This window comes from Trichoderma harzianum, assembly GCF_003025095.1.
Source record: "Trichoderma harzianum CBS 226.95 unplaced genomic scaffold M431scaffold_4, whole genome shotgun sequence".
In the NCBI taxonomy this organism is placed as follows: Eukaryota; Fungi; Ascomycota; class Sordariomycetes; order Hypocreales; family Hypocreaceae; genus Trichoderma; species Trichoderma harzianum.
The window spans coordinates 2603635-2620606 of NW_020209252.1; the positions used below are offsets into that span (position 1 = coordinate 2603635).

General features: G+C 48.5%; 6 protein-coding genes across 6 annotated transcripts; 5 read left to right on the forward strand and 1 right to left on the reverse strand.

Moving 5' to 3' along the window:
• The first annotated feature begins 768 nt into the window (after positions 1-768).
• On the forward strand, positions 769-2010 carry M431DRAFT_112808 (hypothetical protein). Its single transcript, XM_024911850.1, has 3 exons — positions 769-1339; positions 1406-1728; positions 1803-2010. Exons 1-3 carry the CDS (start codon positions 776-778, stop codon positions 1948-1950), a joined length of 1035 nt encoding a protein of 344 aa, XP_024776820.1. The 5' UTR covers positions 769-775; the 3' UTR covers positions 1951-2010.
• Positions 2011-3545: 1535 nt separating this feature from the next.
• On the forward strand, positions 3546-5244 carry M431DRAFT_80104 (hypothetical protein; the record flags this gene model as incomplete). Its single annotated transcript, XM_024922901.1, has 4 exons — positions 3546-3789; positions 4178-4312; positions 4375-4483; positions 4542-5244. Coding segments are annotated over 4 exons (1191 nt in total), but the record flags the coding sequence as incomplete, so codon positions are not given.
• An 89-nt stretch (positions 5245-5333) lies between these two features.
• On the reverse strand, positions 5334-6770 carry M431DRAFT_112813 (hypothetical protein; the record flags this gene model as incomplete). The annotated part of the gene is made up of 1 exon (XM_024911851.1): positions 5334-6770. One exon carries the CDS (start codon positions 6768-6770, stop codon positions 5418-5420), a length of 1353 nt encoding a protein of 450 aa, XP_024776822.1. The 3' UTR covers positions 5334-5417.
• A 1427-nt stretch (positions 6771-8197) lies between these two features.
• On the forward strand, positions 8198-9309 carry M431DRAFT_81831 (hypothetical protein; the record flags this gene model as incomplete). Its single annotated transcript, XM_024923082.1, has 3 exons — positions 8198-8617; positions 8679-8786; positions 8848-9309. The coding sequence occupies 3 exons, from the start codon at positions 8198-8200 to the stop codon at positions 9307-9309; spliced, it is 990 nt and encodes a 329-aa protein (XP_024776823.1).
• A 1152-nt stretch (positions 9310-10461) lies between these two features.
• On the forward strand, positions 10462-11536 carry M431DRAFT_493621 (hypothetical protein; the record flags this gene model as incomplete). Its single annotated transcript, XM_024917139.1, has 3 exons — positions 10462-10528; positions 10603-10701; positions 10797-11536. The coding sequence occupies 3 exons, from the start codon at positions 10462-10464 to the stop codon at positions 11534-11536; spliced, it is 906 nt and encodes a 301-aa protein (XP_024776824.1).
• Positions 11537-12636: 1100 nt separating this feature from the next.
• M431DRAFT_112817 (hypothetical protein) lies at positions 12637-16795 on the forward strand. The gene is made up of 4 exons (XM_024911852.1): positions 12637-13085; positions 13163-13202; positions 13258-13377; positions 13443-16795. The coding sequence occupies exons 1-4, from the start codon at positions 13049-13051 to the stop codon at positions 16369-16371; spliced, it is 3126 nt and encodes a 1041-aa protein (XP_024776825.1). The 5' UTR covers positions 12637-13048; the 3' UTR covers positions 16372-16795.
• The last annotated feature ends 177 nt before the right edge of the window (positions 16796-16972 follow it).

Sequence of the window (16972 nt, forward strand, 5' to 3'; positions counted from 1 at the left end):
CCTTTGATCCAGACCCCAAAATGTCTCACAGTGCATGCGAAAAGGAACATCTCCCTTACCTCCAGGGTGGCTTCACGGCCTTATTTTCAGCTCACTTAGCACGCTCCTCCACAAACTCAAACGGGCAATTTGGTATATCGCCACCATTGAGCTCTTGGTATTTATCGTGCCATGGGAGAAGCCGGTGTCTTTTGCCGTTAGACTATGGGAAAATACGCGAGGGTGCGGCTTAAGTGTGGTGCCGTATGCGTAGGCATACATACAAACCTTTGGCATTTTTAGACAATGACGTCTATTTAATCTCTCTCGGACTCAGCTTATATTAACGTAAAAACTATGTACTTTCTAGAGGAAGCATATGTAGCTTAGGTAGGGTATGCAGCGCGGGTGACTCGGCTGCTGGTGGTGATTGCCCATGCCATCCACCACTAATACCCTACCCTCGAGATGCATGTAAGTTATCAACTCGCACTAAAGGAAATACGCTGGATTTTATGCACGGCAGACTTGTATCTCCGTAGTTCCGCTTTGTGGGTTGGGATCATCATTCTACATGAAGGATACGCCCGGAGTGATTATTGCCTGAATTGGAAATAGAGTAATCCGTCCGAATCACGCTGCCTATTCCTTGATGCTTGTCTGAGACATATAGCTGCATGGTCATCGCTCACGGCATCACTCCTCCATCTTTCTTCTCTCATGTATGGGATCTCGACGGATGATCTTGACCATTACGCTGCTTTTTGGTTCTAGTTTTTGCTCTCAATACTCCAGAATGGCAGATTTCAGCCATCTTGGAGGCCCCTCTACGGAATGGGTAGAATTCTCAAAGCAATTGTCACTGCCACCCTGCCCAAATTTTACAGCCAATCTCGATATGAAAGCCATTCGTCAGGCTATCAATTCTCAGAGGTTCCTCGCAAGGAACGAGGAATTGAAAGCAATGGTTGATCACGGCGTCAAATGCGAAACTATCATGGTTGTTACGAGTGACTATCTCGAAATACCCGTTCGACTGTATACTCCGCCCAAACGAAGAAGCCCTGCATCAGTCCTTCTATACTTTTATGGCGGCGGTTTCTTCTCTGGGTCGCTGTCTGTAGATGACGCTGCGTGCATAAATCTGGCTCGAAAATGCGGACTGATTGTAGTCAGTGTTGGTTACCGGCTGACGCCAGAATGGAAGGCTCCAACGCAGTTCCAAGATGCCTGGGATGCCCGATGCTGGGTATTGCAGAATCCAGAAGCTCGTGGTATCTCTTCGCCTTTCGATCTCTATGTGATGGGGATCAGTGCTGGTGCCTGTTTGGCTGCGAGCATTGTTATTCGGGAGAGGAAGGTATGTATTGTGCCGTTTAACAACAAAGTCAACATGACTAGACTAACAATTCGATGTTCCATCTAGTCAGGCGAGGCCGTTATCAAGGGCCAAAGCCTCTGCGTACCGTGGTTATGCCTGCCCGAAAAGTTTCCCATCGAAGAGATTCTTCCAGAGAAAGCTTCGCCAACCCAATGCAGAGATGCGGCACTACTTCCACATAGCTGGGTTGTAAAGTACGCAGATATGTTGGATACGCCAGAATCGCTTCGTGACAGTCCAGTGATAAATCCCTTATTGTTTGATGAACGGGTTGTTACGAGCCTGCCGCCTTCTCATATTATGGTCTGTGGAGATGATCCTCTCCGCGACCATGGCATGCTCATGAAACAGAAACTCGACCGTTTACGGTAAGCATAGCTCTTTGCCTACTTGATAATGATTCTTTTGTGAATAACAGCTACTAATCCGCTCCCGCCTCCAGTGTCTCAACCAAACTTCACATATATCCGGGATACCCTCACTTCTTTCGTCGATTTCCAAACTGTCCAGCTAATAAGAGTTGGGATAATGATTTGCTAGAAGGCATTGAATGGATGATGGCGCAATCTGAGATAAACGGCCGGGAATAAACTAGCTGGTCGCCATTCAGACTATGGTTATAGATGTAATATTATATGTGAAGATATCTCCCACAATCCCATATACACATCGCTTATTTAAAAGGTATCTGTGAACTGACAAGTCAATTCTTGCGTTCCAGGTTTCCCTCACCAATATGAAGCACATGGATTTCCATCATTATACCTGTGAATAGACAATTATTACAATCATTTGCATGTTGGGGCTTCAACCGGCATCAGTCTAGGAGCGCTTGTAATCCTAAACCATGAAAGTCCGGCACGACGCGGCAAGAGTCTTTGGAATCAAGGCAAAGTCGGCACAGCAAACTCCCGGTAGGTAACCCATGCTGAACTGGTCCTATCGAGGTCTATGAGATCCTTTACTTGTCATTGTCCGCGTATCTCGCCGGCTATGCTGTTGTGTGGGGCCGATGTATGCCGTCAAATGTTCCACATTTAACTCCGTGTTAGATGCGCAGGCTGGATTCAGCAGTATTATCCAACATGCAACGCTAAGATGGTGATCAGCCCGGACGGGCCGCAAGCGCCATTCACCAGTATGAATCCAACTCAACATATACTAAGGATGCCGGAGTTAATGTAGGATGTTGACGTAAATCTTATGCTTTGGGGAAGAACTGCGGCACACATCGAGTTAGAAGGCATCCAGTTGGAGTTCGTCTTTGGTATCTAGCCAATGTTAGTGCCTACAATACTACAGGATTGGCGGTGAGTCAAGACTCAGAAGGAAAGCTGTCCTTACGGCACAGCTTTCATATCAACATTTACTTGTGTCAAGTCTGATGATATGAGACAGCTATCACCCATAGTCATTTAACAAGTAGTTGTCCATCTTTTACGAAGAGATCGCATTGACCCGCTTTCTCAATAACATTGAAACTGGGCCTAGAGGATTGGCCTATCGGAACATGTCTCATCCCTGTACGAATTTACCGATCCCTTCTTCCTACTCCGTACAATTACATTGTAACACATTACTACATGGGCAAATGGTGTTTTCCAAATAAGGAACAGCCTCATTGCTACTCTCTAGTAAGCTCACATGATAAATCAGCTTAATCAGGAAGCGCGAAGTATCGTCAATCTGCATTGCTCTCCGAGGATTTCGCTAGTGATCGCGTCTCATTAACTCCTGAGGAGTGATGGTTAGCGGGTAAACACGAGGCACTTCTTCCTATACATATTGGCTCGCCAAAAGAACTACACGCGCTTCGAGGATGGAAGAAAAGTATGTCTGTCCGAGCTCAACATCGTCATCACTGGCGCGTCTAACACAGTCCTGCAAGGTTTACTCACGGTCAGGGAACCAAGAACCTGCCGGCGCGTGATTTTGATATGCTCCTCCGTAAAAGACGTCGTCTCCGCGCAGCAAAATCATGTTACCCATGTAGGCGTCGGAAAGTCAAATGTAATCTCCGTCAGCCATGTGGGAGTTGCGTTATCCGGGGCCACCCAGAGCTTTGTGACTATGGCGTCCAAAGTCTTCCCGGCAAAGAGCAACATCCTCGGGACATCAGTGATGGAGGGAAGCCATCTGGTGCCACTAATGAAAGGGCAGCAGCCATCAACATGGACCAAGGACTTATCTGGACCCTCTCTCACACTACAGCACTAGGGTGCATGTAGGATATGAGTCGCTTCCTAGTCTTATCTCCATTTACCAAACAATAAGCGCGAACCAGCCACAGCCGGCTCAGAAAGCGTGGACTCTCGGGCCCACTACAAGTCCGCAGACCGTCTTTGAGCTCCTGTGCCTCCAAGACTCAAGCACAATGTTTCCGTTCACGAATATTTGGGCATCCGGGGATGGCCTAGACAAGGTTTACAGTGCCCTACCAGAAGACGAAGCTATATTGAGGCAAGTGGCTTTCTTTCATTGGTATTCACTATTACTGATGATTTTACAGTCATCTTAAGTTTTGTCAGGAATCATTGTTTAGTATCTTGCCTCCATTCATAAATTTCCCACAGTTTGAAGCCACCCTTTCTTCATTTCATTATGAGAGAGCAAAGTCTAGACCGGATGCCTTAACGAATCCCCCATTAAACTGTACCTCCTCGTGGTTTGCTCTTCTGTTCAGCATATTAGCATGTGGCGCACAGCTTGCTTCAACAGACGTGGATTCTGAAATACTTAAAGCTCGTGTTTTCGGTGAGATACCCATCAAGCACTGCAATTATTCTACCAGTGATAGTTCATCTAACTTGACTTCAGCCTGTTGTTCATTTCAGTGCCTGAGATTCAGCAATTTCCTCTCTTTTCCCAATGCTGAGATCGTCCAGACACTTATACTATTACTTAACTTTCTCAGAAACCAGGCTGATGCAGGAGCTTCATGGTCACTACTTGGTACGTACAACAGCTCCTTCATCAAGGTTTACATAACGCACTTACATGAATATTGTTCTTAGGTCTAACCATACGACTTGCTCAAGCCATCGGGATGCATTGCCCGCCTGACCCTGAGAGCATATCCGACCCGACTGAAAAGGATGAGGCAATTATACACCATGATATCTGGTATGATATATCACCAATAGGCATTAATTCCTGACTTATACTAAAAACTATGGACTAGGCGCTCGTTAATATGGCAAGATACGCTGATATCACTGTGTTACGCCCGGCCGTTGGGTATAAATGTCCTAGAAGAAGTAATACTAGCAACTCCAACTGGGCGAGGCGAAGTCCGATTTGACTCTTTTTCGGACAGCAGCCATAATCTTTTCATGGTTGCAAATAAAATTGGCCAGGCCCTTCAGTACGCAAAATGTACAAAACAGCCCCTATCACTGTTGAAAATACATAAATTCAAGGACTTGATCAATCAAGTCGAGTCTCGTTCCCTTCCCCACATACGAGATGTGTTGAAATGTCAGGGCCGGACTGATTATTTCCAACACTGTTTCTTTCGGCTATTTTCAGACTCAGTCATGTTATGTTTATGTCGTCCAGCTGTATTGTCCGGCCATCATGAACATGGCCAAGAACTTGGCAGTCTCTGTATGAGCCGTTGTCGCTCTGTGTTGCGAACATACCTAGAGTTGCTCAAGTTGGACAATCCACTGAGACGGTCGTGGATATTCATGCACGTTACACTCAGCTGCGCATTGTGGTTGGGAGTCACTGCAGACATTGGAAAACTCAAGTCAGACAAGATCTTACTCGAAAAGTTCTTTGATGCTTTGTCGGAAAGCACGATATGTGTTAAGATACCTCCATACGCAAACGCCTTGAAACTACTAGGGGATCTCATCGGTAGCCATGACCTGGATAAATAGCAGCATGGTTGACACTTAGTTAATTCATCATCTTGCGCGGGTTCGGGATCCAGGAGTGGATGGAAAGTTTTGACACAATCGCAACGAAGCTGTTTCTCTTATGGGTCCAATAATATTTATCATAAAACTGTACAAGTTCGCGCTGCCAATTTTCTTGGCTTGTCGTCTCCATCCTAACCTATCAGCTCAGTGAATTCTCTCCAAGTTGCATCATTTGCTAGACCAACAAAATCCTCGTGAAACAAGCTCATGCCAAGATCCATGTGCCCTTCTTTATTTTTCGGCATCATGTACACTAGATCTGGCAGCTCCGGTAGCCTGGCCCTACGGACAAAATCGGGCACGCCAATCGCTGTACCAAAGCTACAGTTTGCCAGCCAGTGCAGCTGCACCCATGATGAGATTAATATGTCCTTTCCAATCTTCTTCTTTGCTGCGTAGAAAATCGTCGTCTTATCTTCCGTCTCGTTGATGAGCGTCGCGAGACTGCGCATGTAAAAGTCGTCGATGCGGTTGAGTGATTCTCTAATACTGATGGCGGCATCGGCAAGAGAACCATTAACAAGTTCACGAGCCGTAGGCCAGGCTGTGTCGGCGAGACCGCATAGATGGCCAAGATATCCTTCACTGACTGGCGGATTTAACTTTCGTCTTCCATCTACCGCTCGAAGGCAGTGAACATCTTCGTCTGGTGCCACGCGATTCGCAGCTAAGCGAACAGCCGTAAGTCGCTGTATGTAGAATGCCGTGACGGCGTCATTCGTAGAGACCCAAGTGCGCCCACTCGACGCAATCTCCTTGAGCTTTGCAAGCTTCTCTGCTGGGAACCGCCAGTAATTCCACGGCGCTTTACCCGGCGCGCCGTGGTGGCCCGACTGACCCAAGGACGATGGCTTTCTCAGATCGCTGTGATCGAGGCCGACTTCTCCTGGCTTCAGCAGTGGCACAATGGTATCGGCGTCTTGATTTCCAGCCTTGACCAGCTCCGCATCCAGCTCGTCCCCCCGTGCGGCAGCAGCAAACATCTTGAGAACGATACCCTGTCCGTTCATATCAAGGGCGTTATGCATAGAAGCGAAGCATAAAAGCAATCCCCCTTTTACAAAATTGGCCTGTATAATGAAGACTGGGCGCTCAGTCTCCTCAGTATACACATAGCCCATGCCTTTCTTGGGGCATAGAATATCCCCGTCCAGCATGGCAAACGGTGCCTTGGCCCTAAGGATTTGGTCATAAGAAGGACACAAGTCGGCACAGTCTTTTCGGCGGACGGGAGATTTTTCGTTATGAGGCGGATATGGGATGATTTCATATTTGCCGGAGCTCGTAGCTGATTGTCCTCTTTTGACGACCTGACCAGCAAGGAATGGATAAGCCTCTAGAAGTTTTATGGCCGCCCTGTCTAGTGCTGTCATGACTTCATCCTGTTGCACTCCGGGCTGATCGGGGAACCCAAGAACGACTACAGTGTAAGTGTCCCAGCCAAGCTGACCAAAAATTCCGGGTTGGCGAAGTCGGTTTGCCATATTGTGAGAATAATACAGTGGTTTAAAGAAGGTATAAAGAGGCTTTGAGAAGCTGCAATTTGATGGTAATCACGGGCCTTTTTATACTTCGAGTAGGTGTTGTGTTACGTCCTGATTCACATAGTGTCTGGTATGCTGATGAGCCATCTTAGTATAGCTTCGTAGTCTGACTCAGATAATTAGCCAACGGGACGGACCTGGATAATTTCCGTGGTATAATACAATTAAAACCTTACCTTCGTTCGTTAATACGTATATACTCCTTACTAACTGAAGCTCAGCATGCTGCGTTACTTCAGGCCTGTAGGCGAGTCTATTCACGGAATCACAGCTACCATATTTCCGTGCCTTCGCAATTCGAACGGAGATAATTATGGGTCGGCACACTTCTTGCCTGCGCTTCTCTTCCGACAGGGATACATTGAGGAGCCTATTGTCTTTTAACTGCATCCCAAAGAGGTGCCCATTGGGGATATGCGATCTGTATTTATTTACAAGGGATGATCACGTTGGTCCGGTCATTAGTTGGATCGCGCTGCTAACTTGTCTCAGTTGCAATTTATACGAGTGTTGCAACGAATGTAACCACAGTTTTAGGAGTTGACACACCGCCATTATTACTGCTCGAGCGGTTCTCAGAGAAGCTGGTGCTAATACCGCAGTAATTCATGTAATAGAAGCGTCCAAGCGATTGCCCTCACCGTTACAGAGATGATAACAACTAGTATGAACCACCCGTCTAAAATTGCATTGCTAATAACTGTTGGAGATGATTGTTAGAGCCGTTAAAGCGATGGTGGTGGTAGTGGCAAAGTAGAGGTGTGCATTATCACTGTAGAGCCAGGTTCATGACTTGATGACGAGCTCAACAACAATCACAGGCCGCACGTTTGTTTCCGAAGGAGCCGTTGATTACATTGATGACGCCAATAGGGTAAATACGAGACAATTAAAGATATGCAAGTGCCGTGGAAGCCGGTTTGTATGGTAAATTGGAGGGTGTAGGGGTAGAACTACCTTGGTAGAATCTATCAATGACACGTATGGTATCGCAGTGGGCCTGTTTAGAGATCTTCGCCGAGGCTGACACCATGGGTTGTTGGAATATTGTCGGAATATAACTCTTTGGAATTAAAACTCAGATGGAAGACCATTGATGCCGTCAAGTTGGGGGCCTAAGATACCAAAGAGAAGAAAACAGGTTCCCTGGTCAGGGTAGCACGGCACGAATATGTGCCAGCCTATCCACCAACTTTGTCAAGGAGGTGTCAACATGTATCCCTACACTACAACAATAGATTTCTACAATAAAAAGCCCAACTTTCCGCCAAGCAGACAGTCTGTGTTAATGCTACGAGCAACCAATTGCCATTCGAATAAGCCTAAGCTTGATCAAAAGTACTGAAGATCTTTTCGTTTCCAACAATATGTCTACACCTTCCAAGAGTTTGAGGATTGCGATCGTTGGGGGAGGACTGGGTGGTCTGATGGCGGCCCTCTGTGTCCACTCATTCTGTGGTTCAACTGCCGTCAAGATTGATGTTTACGAGCAGGCCTCGGAGTACAAAGAGATCGGTGCAGGCGTCAGCCTCGGCAGAAATACTTTGAGAGTCATCAAACAAATTGGACTTTATGAGCAAACCTATGCGATGGCAGGCAAGACTGACAGTTGGTTATCAGCTCGGCGATACGACACTGGTGAAGAGACTGTCAGGATCAGAGCAGATGGTGATGAGCCATCACATTTGCCGGTGCATAGGGCTGAGTTTCTAGCCCTCCTCGTACAAACGATTAAAGAGAGGGCCGCTGCAACTCTTCACCCCAATAAGAAATGCTTGACAATAGAGGTAAGAGTTTTTGAACACTCGTGAAAGACTTCTGAAATAGTATCTCATATCCCAGTCTTAGGAGATAGATGACGCTATTGTCCTAAACTTTGCAGACGGTACAGTGACCACGGCAGGCCTTGTTGTTGCGGCTGATGGCATTCACTCTCGTATACGTCAACACTACCATGTACGCTACATTTACCCAAATTCCCTGCAACGATACATATACAGAGCGCTAACTCTGTTAGAACGGTGATGCCCAGTTCGGTGAGATGGTTGTATATCGCGGGTTGGTTCCAACGGATGATATCAAGGACTGGTGGCCGCTGGACACTTACACTCCCATCTGGATTGGTCCCGGCAGATACTTTATTGTCTACCCCGTTAGCGATGGATCTTTGCTGAATCTCGGTGCATTCGTCGCGACTGATGGCAAATCACTTAAGAATAAGACAGAAAGCTGGACACTGAGAGGAGATAGATCCGATCTGGAGAAGGATTACGCGGATTTCGACCCTACGGTGAACCGTCTCATCCAACACTTGGACGAAAACCCTCTCAAATGGATCTTGTATGATAGACCTCTTTGCAACAAGTGGGTATTCTCAAATGGTAAAGTAGCACTACTAGGGGATGCAGCCCATGCTATGGTTCCTCATCAAGGTACGTGTTGCAAGGCAGCTTGTGCATCATTTACTGACACTCCATAGGTGCGGGCGTTGGTCAGGTTATAGAAGATGGGTATATACTTGGGTAATGTTTGAGGGATTATCTGAACGACTCAGGCCCTCGCACTCTAGAGGATTGGTTAACAAATGTCTACCAATCAGTTCGACTCCCTCGGGCTCAAAGAGTACAGACGACGTCGAGAGAAAACGGAAATAATCTGCATGCTCCGTCGAATACTTTCAAGGATCCGATGTCTGAAGAGTGTCTAAAACAAAATCTCCAGGATCGAATGAAATGGATCTGGGACGATGATTTAGACGTCATGTATAATAACGCCCGAAGGAACATGTTGTCTGGCGGTGCTGATGATGCAAGTCGCGAGGACTCACAAGTATAATCAGAGAAGGTCGCTTCACGCTGACATGAGGGAGCAATCGTTTGGTAAGGGTCTCTGTCCATTACTATCTGAACCAAATATCGCTGACAGTCAAAAAGTGCCATGGAGCTGTGACCAGTTTATCGACAGGAGCAAGCCCAGAAGCCTATGGCAGAATGAAGGTCTCGATCCGATGTATTCCTGCAAATTTTAATATATCAATAAAAGATACGGACAATCATGTCAGCAGATACTGCCAGATATAAAAAAAAAGGAAATTTACCACCAGGTAGATAAAAGATACTTCCTCTGCATCTCAGTATGAACCTTCACCTAAGCCCACCGTGGGGGGTCTAGCACCGGATAACCAAATTGAGCCGCCAGACAGCCACTCTCTAAAACTGCAAGCATTCAATTGAACTCTACGTATAGGCATCTCAGCCACATATCCATTATTACTGATGCTAGTCAATTCACACAATAATAAATACTCTGTTAGGCGCCTAGTAGAAAGCATTGCCATATCTTCAATTGGTAGAACATCCATCACTGCGGCGTCCATAGAACTCGGCCCACTAAAGCTACTTCATGAATATCCGAGATTCAACCGGCACATCTTCCAAACCAACAGTGAGCTCACCATCACTAAAGCTTCAACCTACAAACCACCACAGCACCAAGTTCATCTTTAGAATCGCAGCCTCTATCCGTCGCGTTTGCTTCCATTGAATCTCGGCGCTCTCAATTCCGCAACCGATTAGCAACGCGCCGCATTCGTTGCTTGTTTCCCACTCGTTGAGCAGAGCAGTGCAGCAAGATGGGCAAAAAGAAGCGCGGCCATCCCGATGTCGAGGAAATCCTCTCGCGACCATGGTGTTATTACTGTGTGTGCAAACTTCATCCACAATCCCCGAGGCGTCTCGTTTTTTCACACTGCTAACCGATGTTGTCTCTATAGGCGAGCGTGATTTCGAAGATTTGAAGCTCCTCATCTCCCACCAAAAAGCCAAGCACTTCAAATGCGACCGATGTGGCCGACGCCTAAACACTGCCGGAGGTATGTTTCCCATTGTGCGAGCCTTGGTGGATAGAAGAGCTCCGGTTTCGCGAGCAAAGGGAAAGAAGACTGGCTAACAATTGGCGCGCTTTCAGGTCTCTCCGTCCACTTGAACCAAGTTCACAAAGAGACGCTCAGCCAGGTTGAAAATGCGCTGCCCAATAGACAGGGACTCGAGGTCGAAATCTTCGGCATGGAGGGTATTCCGCAAGAAGTCCTCGAACAGCACCGGAATCGTATCATCCAAAACTTTTACCAAGCACAGGAGGACCGCAGAATTGCGACCGGCAACCCCCCGCCTGGCCAATCGAAGAACCCGAGAAAGAAGATCAAGATTGAGACAGCAGAGGAGCTCCTAAAGAGATTTGCCGAGTATCGGGTCCAGCGAAAAGCGGCGTTAGCAAGCGGCGGTACCATGGAGGGTGTCGTACAGACAGGCACCGCCTTCCCTCAGCAATCGTTCAACCAGCCCGGCTTTCCTGGACAGCAACCGCATGGACAAGCGGCTTACGGATTTTCCTCAGATTCCCTTCCGGCACGGCCTTCTTCAGGCCTCGTTGGAGCACCTGGTTTGCCTCAACGACCCACACAGGCCGGATTCTGGGGCGGCTCATCTCAAGCTGCCGCTTCTGGCGATGAGATTGATCAGTTGATTCGCATGGCCGAAGCCGGTGTCAAGCCACAGAAGAAGGCGGAAGAGGGCGAGGAGGGAGAAGGCAAGAGCAAAAAGGACAAGGACAAGAAGGGCCGCATGATCTACGACGATGCAGAGTTCAGTCCCGAAGAGAAGATGGCAGCTCTTCCTCGCTATGCGTACACGCCAGTCGGAGCTTGATTTTGTGCAAAAGAATGCTATTGGGTAGGTTGAGCAACCAACAGGACAGCTCACCCTCGGACGAGGAAGGGTTACACACAAACTGCAGAATTCGCTTTACAAATAATGGTCAAAGGCACTTTTAACAAGGATAGGCGTCAGGGATTGTGTATAATACAGTGGACTTTTTTTTTCACGCATCTACGGAATTTGACGCAGGTAGATCTGACGTGGAGAAATCAGGATGATATCTATGTCGCGATAATGCTACAAGCTTTTGAATGCTGCTCATTCATGGTTTCGAGTGAATAAGCGGATTGGTACAACTCCTGGCTTTTGAACAGGTACTGTAGGTTAGACACTCGAGATTCTTGACGTGTTGCTGTGCGAATGATGAAAGTATAAACAAAATCAGAAGCCGTTTATTGGTGCTGGAAACATTATTCAGCTTGTGCTGATAAAAGACGACCTCCAATGTATGTAGCACAGAGTTTGGTGCAGAAGCTTGGTGCGCTGGAACGACGAAGCTTCTCTTGTATTACGCAACAGGTAAGTCTACATGGCGCCTGGTGGTCTTGTGTTAGATGCTTTAGTAGTACCTTGTACATAAGTTAATGTAGCTTCAGTACAGGTCAATTTGTTTATTCGCTGCTTTCGCAAGTTCTGCTGTGCATGTCATGGGTGCGATGCTGTCGTGTTGCTTCATCCCACATGTGCTGGTCGTTTCCAACTTGATAGGCCCAGCAGTGTATCCGTTCTCCGTAAAAGGGTGGGAGAGACAGCACATGTACATTGTGTCTGTGGCCAATCAATCTCCACACTGCTCGTCACCGACACCTTCATTCTCATCAATTGAAAATGATAGAACTTTTTGCAAACCATCTGACCGCCATTCTCATCAACGCCTGGCCGTTGAGCTGGCGCTTTCTTTAAAGCTAATCCCGGCAATTCTCCAGAGTTTGCAGGGTAGCTTTCGCTGCGAAACTCTGTTCTTTAGGCCCTGTGGGTGGAGCTTCCCGCAGCGCTAGATGTTGTCCAGGCAACACCGCCAGTTTCCATTTTCCCTCCTGACAAGGGTCAACAAATAAACCCGATTGATTGGCACGTCACTGTCCAGCTAGACTTGTTCTGTTCGTACATATCGAGCCTCTACGGGATATCAATTGAGGCCCAATCGCTCTCTCCATTTTGACATTTTTGTTTGCAGCCATTGTGTTTGACTATTCGATATCTCCTACGAATTACTGCTGCTACTGCTCGTGTTTGATCTGGTTCTTGGGGCTGGCTGTGTCTTTTCTTCTTTAACTCCGTCGGCATTCCTCCATCTCAGCTCTGCCGCCCCCCCCCTCCCCTGGTCACCGATTCTCTATCTAGATCGTTCAGCACCGATTTGACCAGGCATCATTGCGCACTGACGACCTCTTGATATCGGGAATTGGGCCTGTGTCGAACAATTTGCACGACCTTGGAGAACACAACACGGCAGCCTTGAGCTAGGAGCACAACGAAGTCTATCACGGGAAGCGGTGAACCATGGCCGACTCGGGGCAGTCGTCCATCACAGTGGCCGGTATGTTCACGGTCTATTCTGTTCTGTTCTGTTCTATTCTGGCAGGGACGGTGGTTTGCTGACGTTGAATGGTGCAGTCCGAGTCCGGCCTTTTACAATCCGAGAAGCAGCTTCATTGTAGGACTTCTTCTTCCTGGCAGTAGAATCGATACTAACCACACTCAACCTTTAGGCAGCGGAACGACGATGGCACGATTTTCCTCGGCGATGGCTCCTTCGCCTCGGCACCGACTCCCAAGCTTCACCGTGGGGGCATCCGAAATGTTATCAAAGTTATGGACGATCGTTGCCTGTGAGCATGCTTACCGAATGCCATTGGTGGTCCCCTCCATCGGCTGACTCTTGATTCTGCTGCAGAATATTCGATCCGCCAGAGGAAAGCCCCGTCCAGAAATTCTCCCGAACCGTCGTTCCCGCCTCGAAAAAAGTGAAAGATCAAGTGTTTGCCTTTGATCGAGTCTTTGACGACAACACAACGCAGGCTGAGGTTTACGAGGGCACGACCCGAGGCTTACTCGATAGCGTCTTGGATGGATATAATGCAACTGTATTTGCCTACGGCGCAACTGGATGCGGCAAGACGCATACCATTACCGGCACAGCACAGCATCCCGGGATTATTTTCCTGACGATGCAGGAGCTGTTCGAGAAGATTGAAGAACGCAGCCACGAGAAGTCTACAGAGCTGACGCTGAGCTACCTGGAGATTTACAACGAAACAATCCGAGATTTGCTGGTGCCCGGTGGCAGCAAGGCCGGCCTGCCTCTTCGCGAGGACAGCAATGCAGCGGTCGCCGTTCCTGGCCTGACCAGCCATCGCCCTCGGGATGTCCAAGAGGTCATGGACATGATTGTTCAGGGCAACGAGTACCGAACCGTATCACCGACCGAAGCAAACGCAACCTCGTCTCGATCCCACGCCGTGCTCCAGATCAATATTGCGCAAAAGGACAGGAATGCCGACGTCAATGAGCCTCACACTATGGCAACTCTCAGCATCATCGATCTGGCTGGCTCTGAGCGTGCGTCTGTCACCAAAAACCGAGGCGAGCGCCTGACAGAGGGTGCCAACATCAACAAGTCACTTCTTGCTCTAGGAGGCTGCATTAATGCTCTCTGCGACCCGCGAGGAAAGGCACACGTGCCGTACCGCAACAGCAAGCTCACTCGACTCCTCAAATTCTCACTCGGTGGCAACTGCAAGACTGTCATGATTGTCTGCGTCTCACCATCGAGTGCTCACTATGACGAAACCCAAAACACCCTGCGTTATGCGAACAGAGCGAAGAACATCCAGACCAAGGTCACTCGCAACGTCTTCAACGTTAATCGCCACGTGAAAGACTTCTTGATCAAGATTGACGAACAAATGGCCCTGATTAACGAACTGAGAGCACAACAGAGGGAGTCTGAGAAAACCAGCTTCGCCAAGTTCCGGAAGCAGTACGAAAAACGAGACGGCATCGCGAGAGAGGCCATGCAGAGGCTTCGGGCTGCGTATGACAACGCAGGTGCCGAGCGTCAGGAGCGTATTACCTCTATGAGAAAACTTAAGCACTTTGAGAGGCGCATCAGTCTGCTGTCTGCGTGGATCGCGGCCTTTGATGCAGTTGCTGACCAGAGGGAGAATGACGCAGAAATGCCACAAAGCCTCGCAGCCATTCGTAAAACTGCTCAGGGGATCATGCTGGAGCTGGAGAACAGCAGACATCACACTCATCAAAGGCTGGATAAATCGGCCTGGGAGCGCCATCTCGACACAGCTTTGGCTCACGGTATCAGACAGCTTGAACAGGCCGAGGGTGCTGATACCGGCGAAATTGAGAGCTTGACACGCGAGGCTGAACTTCTCAAGTCAGAGTTCAACCGCGAGGCCTATCGCGAAGTTTTGGAACAGGAGAAAGCGGGGGATGCTGCCATGATGCAGATGCTTCTCACTGCCCAATTTGAAATAATCTCGTCCCTTTCTGGAATCATGATGATGGACGAAGACAGCGCAGTGTCGCACGCCAAAGAGGCCATTTCTCGCCTCCTACAGACTGGCCTCACGGCAGCATCCCAGGTGGTCAAGCCCGATGGTTCTCTGGCTGCTATGCCTGACGCTCATCCCCAGCCACGGCGAACGCTAAGAAAGAGAAAATCCCTATCTGCCTACAGACCAGTTGTGCCTCCGGCAGTCGTGGCCGTACAAAACGAACATGTGTTTGCAACTCCCATGAAGGCATTGCCGAGACGGCGTAAGGCCCTCGGTATGCCGAAAAAGGGAGTCAGCTTTACTCCAGTCAAGCGAACCACCAAGAGCCGAGGGGTCAGGTGGAGGGACGACGAGACGGAGGACGGCACACTGGAAGATTTCGAGAAGACGCCGCAGAACCTTTTCAGCTCCCCTTCGGTGCAGCCATCGCCAGTAGTTAAGAGCAAGATTCCCTCGCCGCCGCAGCTGAACAGTGTTCCTAAGGATGATGCTGCCTCAAACGACGACTCCTCGATAAGCCTAGAGATGTCGGACGCACCGAGCCTTCCAATCGCTAAGACCGGTAGGTTTCAAGCTGGCTTCCTCTCAAGGGGCGCGCGATTCTCATCTGTAGGTAGCGGGCTGCCCGTGTCCTCGTCACCCCCTACTTTGAGTATGCACCTCCGCTCTTCGAGCTCTCCCGACGTGGCCAGAACGCCGCCCTTGAGAACATCTCTAGACGGTCCTAGAGCCGAGAATTCATCCCCGCTCTCCTTAAGCAAGGTTCCCCGACCGAGTCCCCCACAATACCATCAACTGCAGTCGGTCATGGATGAAAATAACCCGCCGAACGGCTCGGGATCCGACTCTGAGTCCGGCACGATTGATATGCAAAAACTCCGTAACGCTATTGCTTCGAAAAAGCCCCGGAGAATGAGTCTCGTGGGCCAAACTTCTGTCCCCGTGGCCAGAAGGGTGAATTCAATCGCCCCTCCGTCCATCGAGAGACCACCTTCACGATCCACCATGCCCATGATGGGCAGCGCCGGCAACGGCATCTCCCGCCTTCGAAGAGGAAGCTTGGAGCGCCGAAAGAGCCCACCGCTGTTGTTCTCAGCCCCAGATTCAGAGGACCATCTCACTACTGGCCAGGCGAGACGCATGAACATGGGAAGCAACCTACGACTGGAAAATCTCGGAGCTGCCCAACGTGACGGGATGGGTCTAGAAGGTCCTCACCGTGTCACTATTAAAGTTGGGCCAGGCTCTGCCGCTGCAGGCGTCTCTGCACACCGAAGGTTGGATAGCCGAGGAGGTATGCCAATTAGATGAAGGCCATACCGACGGTGGCCGCTTGCTTTTCCTTATATATATTACTTCCTTTAATATTTTGTTAGCCCTCTATATTTTGCCAAGCATCGGGCTTTTTTGGTTTCACAAACAAGGAACGGCGTTACGGTATATTGTGCCTTTTTAGGTCACAAGATGATATATATGAGTATTGGCGTTGGGGAGAAGGATTGGGCCATAGAACTGGCATATGATGAACCTAGATGTTTTTGTGTATGACTTGATTGTATGCATACGTATGGGAAAGAGAGGGCTTAGAAATTTGATTTCTTTTGCTCTCATTCATAATGATGATGATAATGATGATACGATCAAGTGTATGTTTTCTCTAGTGCCTGTAATTGGTTTTGTCTTACTCAGGCAAGTAAGTAATCTGCTTGTATGTAGTTTCTGGATACCTATTTACCATATAAATACGTCAGATCTGTCGATCTCTTGTATCCCATTTTCCTCTTCCTTCTCTTCCCTTTCTTTCTCCTATCTATACTTTACGAGAAGAATAATGGTGGAAGGGATGTTCTTTGTGTAATACAGTGTGATGATGATCTTCAAAAATACTGTATAAGCTTGCCTGACTCATCTG